We start from the raw sequence: 9,761 nt of genomic DNA, 5'->3' as shown, positions 1-9,761 counted from the left end.
CCCATTGGATCTGCGGTTTGTTTTCCCATGAGTCATCATTAAACAGCACTCAGGTGCACCTCTGGCAATCAGAATTACATCGTACTCCCTGTTTCTGATTTTCTTTTTCTGGTTATTTTTCCTTCTTCTGATCTTCTCATCTTTCTCTGTCTCCAACATCAAATTTGTCAAATTCTAAATAATTTGTACACTTCTTTCTCCTTAGCTTTCACCTTTGATACTTTAGTTTTTGGCAGTCTTGCACAACTAGATCTGTTTTGCAAACTTGCACAGGTGATTTGAATAATGATACCTCTGAAAATCCTTAGGCAGCTGTTTTTCGTCTGGGTGAGAGTGGGAAATGTCTGCTTTCAGAGTAAGCACTGGTCACTGGTTTTCTGGTTGTGCAAAAAAGCAAGTTCTGCACAATAAAGACTTTCATCGTGACCAAAAAAATACGAGTTAGGTTTAACAAACAGAAATATCCATAGTGATGGTCTGAACGTCTGTATGTGTTGTTACTACGCACTGGAAGGCTGAAAATGCCCTAGCGTGCTGCATGAAGGCAGCTTTCTACACGTGGTTTGAAGAAACGACTAATGCTTGTTTAAATGGAAGGCAACCAAAAACATCTCTCACAGTTCCGCTGTAGGTGTAGTTCAAACCAGTGTGTTTTCCAAGTGCTGACAAAGCACACATAGTGTAACACCTTCACACACACACATAATACAGGGTCAGATTACGTGCTGTGCTGGGGTATGGTTTAGCAGCTGCACGACCTGCTTGTGGCCAGAACTTAGATGAAGTAAGCACCAACAGGTAAGCAGCAGGTCACCTTGACCTTAGACAGAATGCTTCACTATGAACTTCCTTCTGTGCAAACACAAAACCTTAGCTTTGTTCCTTAAGCTCTGGAACAACATGTACTATGAGCAACACGAGGAATGAATTCCTTCATGTATGTCTTTTTTTTTTTTTTTTATCTAGATGTACAGTTGATGAAATCCAAAAAAAAGTGCACTCACTGTCTTGCCTTCTCTCCTTCTTCTCAGTCCACCTCTTTCTCTCTCTCTCTATTTTCCCTTTTCCCTTAAAAATAGTTTTTTAAACAAGTGGTCCTCTCACACGGCCAACATCAACATCTAATAAAGCCCAAAGATAAACATGGACCTCGGTCTACGGCAGAGTTGATTTCATCCCCAGGGAGCATCAGCCAACTCCCGTCCATCTGCCCAAACACAAACCTGCTGTTTTTCACAGGGAAAAAAGAGAACATCAAAACAATGCTGTCAGATCAGCGTTACTTGGGCTCTTTAAGAATATGATTATGCAGTGGTCTGTGAATATCAACTACTATGCCTTGTCCTCAGTGTTATTATCTCTGTCATGAATAGTCATCATGTCTGGTTTCTTGACATAATGCAATTTACTGCAGCCAAAATGCAGACAGAAGAGAAAAGTAAGGCCAAAAAAAGACACACAAACATATAAGGAGAGATTTGAGTTTGGTAACCATCATCACTATCACAGTCTGTCTTTCAGTGGCCTTGACACTTTTGTAACAGTGAATAAAATCTTTATGTTGGAATGAATTTCAGCACAGCACACGAACAGCAGGTGGTCCATCTCATCCCGAACAGTGGAAAATGGTTTCAGTCGTAGATATACAATGTTCATAAAAGAAAAACATGAGTGGGAGAGGCTTAATAACATCTTAGTCTTAAAAACAGCCGCCAACTGGAACAGTATCGCAGCTACAGTAAAACAATCACATCTGTGTCCTGGAAATTGGGTGATAACCTTTTTTTCCTGATTTGTGGTCTTTCTAACTTAATTTTGCATTCACATCTTGAGTTTCAAGGACTGAGTAGGTTTGCAACAGGATTTGTCATGCTTGCCTTTATTGTTTTCTTTCTAGCCGGCGGTCTCAAGGTGAGCTGTGAGTGGACAGAAGGTGTGTTTGATTTTCAGCATGCCTCTCCAGCTGCTACACCTCTCTGAGTCTGTGTTGAAAGTTGACTTATTGAGCACCTGCTAAATACATATCAGTGAGTGTTTCTGGACGTAGATTTTTATGCTGTATGTGATGGAGCACCTCTATGCGCAGAGGCGTGTGTATGTGAGTGTGTTTTTCCATGCACATTACCAATCTGCAGTAGACCTGTCGCTGCTCAGTGCCAGCACACAGATGTTTGGCCACTGTCCTTTCAGCAAGAGTCTGGAATCTGTAAAGATAAACACAGAGAACAGTTCACACAGGACAACAAGTCTGTGATGTCTGACGGCGGAAAAGTGATACTCATGTATTGTGCTTTGAAAATGTTAGACATTTTATCATTAGGACACTTCCTGATTTATTCCAAGATATGTGATACTCTGATGGATATTTAACTGCTCAATAATACCAAACAGAGAGACACCTAGTTAACGTACCTTTACAGGATATTAACCAAGTGCAAGTGGTTCAGATTCAGAGTAATTAATCGGGCTGTACGTCATTATTTTATGGAGTTATATGGAAGGTTTTTCAGGAACTCATTTAACTGAAAGCAAAGTTTTGTATTGACCTTCTTGACTTCAGACAAATTTTCTGATGGGAAACCCTGATGTGCACTTTTCTGATGCCTGAAAGGTATCACACATTCCATACAAATCATTAGATTCCAAAACCAAATGTGTAAATACTGTATGAATGAAGAAACATGTGCGTCCTCAGAGTATTAAGCTTGAAACTGGCTGATTGCACGTACAGCGAGGAGGCAACTTAATAGAGATAAATTGAAAAAGAAGAGGAACAAGTGGGGGGAAATAAGGTTGTAGCTTAAAGGAAAAAGATAAAAACCCACTGTATGGGATCCCATAGACAAGGGGGGAGGAGGGGCTTTAGGCAGTGACGGAAAGACAAGTCGTTTCTCAGACCACAAAGCACAGGATGCTCCACAATTATACCACTGCCCTTGAAGTGGAATTGTATCTTGTTTAGTTCAAACCACTGTTATTCAGCATAAAGCCTGGCAGGAGATGTGCTACAAGGAGCAGCGCATCAAAACAGCTATACCCATACACAGAGTTTACTGGTTAATTCACATGTGCTGCTAATAAAATATGAATATATGTATGTGGTTATAGGACAAAGACAAACCTTCATGATAGACTGGAGGAATCATGTCACTGTAAATATGCACAAATACACTACATCTCATCTGAAGAAGACAGAGCTACAAGAAGGGAAAATATTTTCATCGCTGTCATCATGATTATATAACTGCTAAACCTTCATCATCAAGATCAGCAGGACACAATACAGCAAGAACAATGACTCAGAATGACTAACGCTCTTTCCTGCCTCTTGAAAATCTGTGTAATGTTTAAAGTCTTGAGTGCTCCTGCAGGGGAACTGATCAATAGTGTACTGTTTCACTCATACTGAGCAGTTTACTGCTATGCCATTATGTCATTACAAGTGTTTATAGCAGACTGATGATAAAGTGCAGGTACGTGCAGGTAAGTCATTCCTTTTCCCTTCATAAGTCACGAATACAACAGGAAAAAAAAGATGACATTCATTAAGAATTAACAGTAATGATATCAAAACATCCTCCACCTGCCAGTTGCAGTCCAATAATCCCAGTGACTATCTGGTACAGCCTGTGCTCTGTAATCAAACCCAGCTGAGTCATGGTGCTAATAGTCATACTCTGGCTAAGAAATCCAGCAGCTGCAGTTACATGATGGCAAGATGTTTGCCCAGGGTCACAACAGCCACTAAACACTTGTTCTACTCATTCGGTGCAGCCGCTCATTCATCATCAAAGGGGAACACTTCTTTTCTCTGTCCAATATTTTGTGTATGTCCATTCTGTCTTCTTTTTCTCACTTACATAACGCTGCTCTGTCCATTATTCATTTATTGACACTTTCCATCTGTTCTCTATATGAATTGCTTTAATGCTGTGATGACAGATATGATGCGGAAAACACTTTTGAGTATAGCATATGAACATACTGACACCGTTCAAAGCACTGGCGTGTGTTTTAAGGAACCCTTTGTATTTTTACCCCCAAAATGAATGGATCATGCTAATTTCATAGTCTTTCCAGATTGTGCAGGTTATAGACTTTGTGGCATGATTAGCTATGGATCTAGCAGCCTATAGGGAACACAATAGGTGTACACACCCTTAGTGACTTCCAGGGTAGAATTAAGTATGCCATCTCCATTCTTCATTCCCATCCCACTACTTTCCCCTTTCTCATTGCCCCTCTCAGTGTGAGGTGCATTGTTGCGTTGGGGATCATGCAGTGCCAAGCACCAACTAGCCCTCCTCGTAAAACCCCCATGTCCAATTTCAATTCTCCAGCACTTTCCACCAGTCCCCTTATCTAATTAAATCTGCACTGAGTGGGCCCTGGGCACTGGAAACTGCATTGTAGGGTCCTGGACAAGCAAAACAAATGGAGACCCCGGCATGTGGAGATTAGAAGCAGACCCTCCATGTGGCCTTTGTATGTATGCAGGCAATGCAACAAGGCAGGTGACACTGGGAAGTGGGGTGAGGATTATAGGAGGTGGGGAATTTGAGGAAGGTATAACAGGGGAGAGGGTGGGAGGTGGGTGTAGTGGGTAGAGTTAAACAAGTGAAGGACATTGGAATTAAAATTAGAACCTAAAAATATAACCCCAGAGTCAATTGTCACCATTGTATATTACTGCAAACTACAGATACCCACATATGTCTTCTGTTTTTCTGAACCAAACACATAATCAACTAACAAACTCAGGCACCCAAGTAGGGTCTTTGGAGTCAATGGGGGATACATACAATCCAGGACTTTGAGAGCGTGAACTATACATCCAAATGTAGTAAATGCAATGAAAACACATTGATTAGAATCCAGATATTCATCACAGTTTGGTTTAACCCCTTCATGCATGAATTATAAGAACCTTTGTCAATATTTTTTTCTTGAGTGATTTTATTCCTCTTTAGGCATGAAAAAAACAATGCAAGTGAAATTTTTTAATGAACCTATTTTTCATGGAGTTACAAAAATGTCCACTCAGTGGGACACCATGCGTTTAATTTTTGAAGCAAAGAAACCTTTATTTAAAGCCCATCATTAGAAAGTGATATACTGTATGAAAACTATGAAATAAAAGCATTTTTAATGCCGCTAATGCCGTTTTCTCACATTTTAGTGTACTCTAATACTAGTTGTTACTCACTTCATGGAGATAATATGCAAAAAAAAACTTTTTGTATAAGAGAAACTGTTAATTTCAGTCTAATAACAATCAGCAATTGATTTACCCTAAAACATGTTCGTTTAGATCAGGTTTATCAAGAATAGCAAAGTTAAGAGTAATGGTATGAATTGCAGTGTTTGGGATGATGCATAAGCATCCACTGTGTTGGCTGATATGGAACTAAAACAACAAAACCAGTGAATATACAAAAGAACAGCTGTCCACTGTAGTGACCATGATGCATGAAAGGGTTAAATATTACTAAATAAACAGTGCATCAAATTTCACAGACTTCATTAAAAGTTAAAAGTGTAATATTTAGTGTGGAAACAGCCACTTCATTGTCTTTTGACTCTCTGAGCTAAGCTACTCAGAGCTCCAAGCTAACTACACACCTGCTGTTAACCTGTGCTAAATTCATTGCTTGTGTCCCTTTTAGGCTTTTTGGTTGAAACATTAATAACTCTTGCCCACACCCAAATAGGGACGATGGTAAGACATGTTAACACTGGATGCTACCCAGCATAAAATGATGAGAATAAGTAGAGGATGCCCTTTCAGAGCTACTGTAGAAACAGAGGATTCTGTCGAAGGGCTGCTCTCTCTGTACACACAAGCTTTTATTTTAAGCAAATGAATGCACAAGAATTCTTCTCTATTTAAGTTCTTTCAAATGTCCAAAAACATTATTAAGAATGATGTATTTCATTTCTGCAACTGGATCTTGTTAAATCCCACTAAATAGTGCACACACTGAATCTTTAAACCAAGCCCTGGTCTTGTTCACTAACTCTAAACAAGTGCTCACATAACATATAAAAATATCTAATTCATGCACAATAAACATCATTTCCGCCATTACTCTGACCCTAAAAATATTGAAGTTTTAGAAATTAGTGTAGTTTCTGAGACAGTTGAAAAATATTACAGGGGATACAATAAATATGTCTGGTTCAGCTGTTCACTTTTATTTATTTATTTATTTATTTATTTATTTATTAGGATCCCCATTAGCTGATGCAGGACTTCAGCTACTTCTCTGAGTGATTGTATTCATGTTGCTAAAAAAAAAAACCAAAAAATAACAATGCTAATAAAACTTTCCTTTCTACCTAACATTGTTTTAAATGCCTTGTTTATTAGTGTAATTTCAGTATTTACAAAGAGCATTCCAATAAGTTGTGGGTTTGTAACATTAGTGTTAGCACAGGTTGCTAAACTGGTGAGTTTATTTCAGTGTGTTTATACTTGATTTATACAGTTTGTGTAATGTGTTGTTTTGCTGCTGCTGAAGAAATGATGGCATGAAAGAATAGCAGCTGAATCTGTCAGCTGCTGGTCCTGCTTCTGAATACTGATGTGCAGTGAATTTGCAATACAAAGATGCTTTAAAGTTATGTCTGACTGTAAAAATGTTTATTCTACATAAAAGTCAGATGCAACAGTCAGTTAATGGAAGCAATTAATGACAACACTGCAGCTGTCACAGATGTATGAAGAGTCTGTAGTCAGCTAATAACAACACAAAGCCATCACACAGACTACGCAGAAAAATATCTGACATGTTGGTTGTAACTTAACTATATTTCACTATATTTTGTTGAAAGTGACAAAATAGTGATTCAGATTGTGGGTTATGATGCAGCCTCGAAAGTTCTTTATATATTCTTTTGCCAGGTTGCTCAGCTCTAGTTATATGTATTTTATGGTTTGCGGAAATTCATAGTTGTAAAATTTTGTTTTACCACTTCAGTTAGAGGCAAATATTCAAAATATTCAAAGACAAAAAAGAGAAATAATGACCAGGATGTCACACTTCATTTGTGCTTCTCCTTTAGCATTAACATTAAACTGCTTGACCACAAGTGTCTCCCTATCAGTTCATATCCAGCTGTGTAAATATGTGGATGTGTTAAATGAACCACAAGCTGAGTGCCCTGCGTAAGGGCATCAGCTAGGCAAACAAATAAACACAGGCACTCTAACCTCATAACCTGCTGTTATGTTATGGTGAGCGCACACAGACACACACACATGCACACGCATGCACACACACACACACACACACACACACACACACACACACACACACACACACACATACACAAAATATGTCTGCAGAAAAACCAGCAGCTACACACATACAAAATAACATGCATGGACACACTGTGTTCATGGAAATGCCTGCACACATGCACAGAGGTAGATGCACACACACTGATATGTAATCAGATCAGGCGTAACAGTGGTTTCTGTGGTCGTGTTTCTCTCAGCCCATTACCTGTCTAAACAACAGCTCTCTCTCTCTCTCTCTCTCTCTCTCTCTCTCTCTCTCTCTCTCTCTCTCTCTCTGACAACTCAGACCAGTCATTCAACTGTCATTCAAGAAATCTTCAGAGACTGGATCAATCATAGAAAAAAATGTTTGTGCTGGAACAGCTCATGCACATTCTTGAGGCAAATGTGAACGGAATGTGGGTAGGAGTGGATAAAAACCAAAATGGAGATATTTTAAACATTGATCATAACAACGTGTACTTCATGGCTGAATAGTTATAGTGTAGAAACAATTTTAATCAATTCACCACAGCAATGTAACTTACTAAACTTAGGCTGGTTCAGATACCTAAAACCAACATTAGGTGAAGTCCACAGACACTATTTATAGTAAAAAAAAAAAATAAAGTCTTCAGTTACGGTATTTAATTCTCAAAGTTCTAGTCATAAAGAAATGTCTTCTTTTGTCTTTTTTTCCCTTTGGAACTAATTGCTTTCCATGGCTCTCAGTACAAATCAAAGACATTGAAGGTACATGCCATACCTTTTATATTCTGCTTATAGACTTCTGACCATATAATAATATATACAGATGTAACCATTTCTAATGATCAGCATGTGATTAATAACAGTTATATCTTATTACATATTTTCTTGCTGTAACTGTAATGGATTAGTGACATTCATAATTTGATTGCATTATACAATAGCATTTCATGTATCTACTTACTGGCATGTAAATAAGGACATGAAGTGACATCAGTAAAACTGATGCAGAAACAAAGCCACTTGAAGAAGAGACAATTTGCCATAACTTCTAGTTTATATGCTGCTTTTTCACACCTGGCAGCTATACCATCTATTTTATTTGTTTTTGTTGATGAGACTGAAAATGTCATCCTACTTTATTTCACTCATCTTACACCCAACCTGTAAAAACTCACTATGTCATTTATATAATTTTACCTTTTTAGGTTTACTGGAATCTCAATGAAAAAGAAAAAGAAGTCAATAAAACTGGCCAGAGAGTAATTGCAAAACTAATATAAAGTGAAGGCATCCTGTTTTAGTGTAAAGTGTTTCTGGAGTTTATTGTGTGATTGAAGTTGTTTTTCTTAGGCCAAACTGTGAAAAAAAAGAATAAAATCTTCCAAATGGTGAAAAAGGAGGAGAAAGAAGCAATAAAAACATATGTGTTGGAGTTTGTTGTTTTGATGGATGTCTTTAGCGATTTGCAGTGCCAAGTCTGGTTAGTTTCACCCAGCTGGTCACTTTTTCATCCATTTCTCCCTTTTGCATCTTGCAGTGTGTCTTTCCTTAAGCTGTTCACCTCCAGCTCTCTGAAAATGCATAATTCAGTCTGAGATAAAGCAACTTCCCTCACAAAGTGAAGTGCACAGATGAATGGCAGTCGAGGGGATGGAGATCTTCACCACAATTGTGAACTGCTTTTGCCTTGAACATAATGATGGGTCATGTGTGTCATGATTTACAACCACCTCCCTTGTCTCTCTGCTGTTATAAGACACACCACAGCTTCATTTGCTTTAGTTTCTTTCTTTGTTCAACTAATATGTCTTCCTTAAAAGCAACAGAGATAATGGATCTGTTTTGTGTGTTGGAGTGGGAGTGAGACATCAGTTATTGTAGTTTTAACTGCATTGCCCTCTACTGGTCAAGCCTTTTAATCTGGGTATAATGTGCTGTTTGATGATAATAACCATGACTTACAGAAATAATACAGGTTGTTTAGGACTCATCTGTTGCTTTATAGAAAGGAAAATGTAAGATATCTGATTATTTTCAGTGAAATACAAATATATCACAAATTTATAACAACATGGTCTTTTGTGCTGTAAGTTTAGAAGATGGGCCAAAAGTACACATATTTCCTCAAGTAGAAGTACAGCTATATGTATAAAAAACAAGACTTTGATTAAAATGCTGATTTGACTTTTTTAATTATGGGAAAGCAAACAAGTAACCTCTACTTGCAGTTTAAAAAAAAGCACATATTACTATTATAACATCATATAAAATAGAAAAACTTACTGAAAATGAAAAACATTATCATAGCTATAAAATGCAAATGTGTTGTCAATGTCAACAACAGAACTTTTTGTCTAGCAATCAGTCCTCTTTATGACTGTTTTGTCCTGTTACATCTTTTTGCATCATTTTCATCTTGTTACATTTGTTTTGTGTGATATGCACCAATGCATACACTGCGGGATTGCCTTTTTGTCATGTCATTGTC

The 9,761-nt window shown here is 37.9% G+C and overlaps 1 protein-coding gene across 1 annotated transcript in view; it reads right to left on the bottom strand.

The window, feature by feature from the left end:
• Positions 1-868: 868 nt before the first annotated feature.
• The window catches only part of trmt11 (tRNA methyltransferase 11), a 63,113-nt gene continuing 54,220 nt past the window's right edge, over positions 869-9,761 (bottom strand). The window contains exon 13 of the mRNA XM_030157751.1: positions 869-2,204. Coding sequence (XP_030013611.1) covers positions 2,187-2,204 — 18 coding nt within the window. The 3' untranslated portion in view covers positions 869-2,186. The remainder of the gene's footprint in view (positions 2,205-9,761) is intronic.

The sequence above is a fragment of the Sphaeramia orbicularis genome, chromosome 16 (assembly GCF_902148855.1).
Source record: "Sphaeramia orbicularis chromosome 16, fSphaOr1.1, whole genome shotgun sequence".
Taxonomy (NCBI): Eukaryota; Metazoa; Chordata; class Actinopteri; order Kurtiformes; family Apogonidae; genus Sphaeramia; species Sphaeramia orbicularis.
The sequence above is the reverse complement of the archived record's forward strand: the minus strand, read 5'-3'. Positions and strand labels throughout refer to the sequence as shown.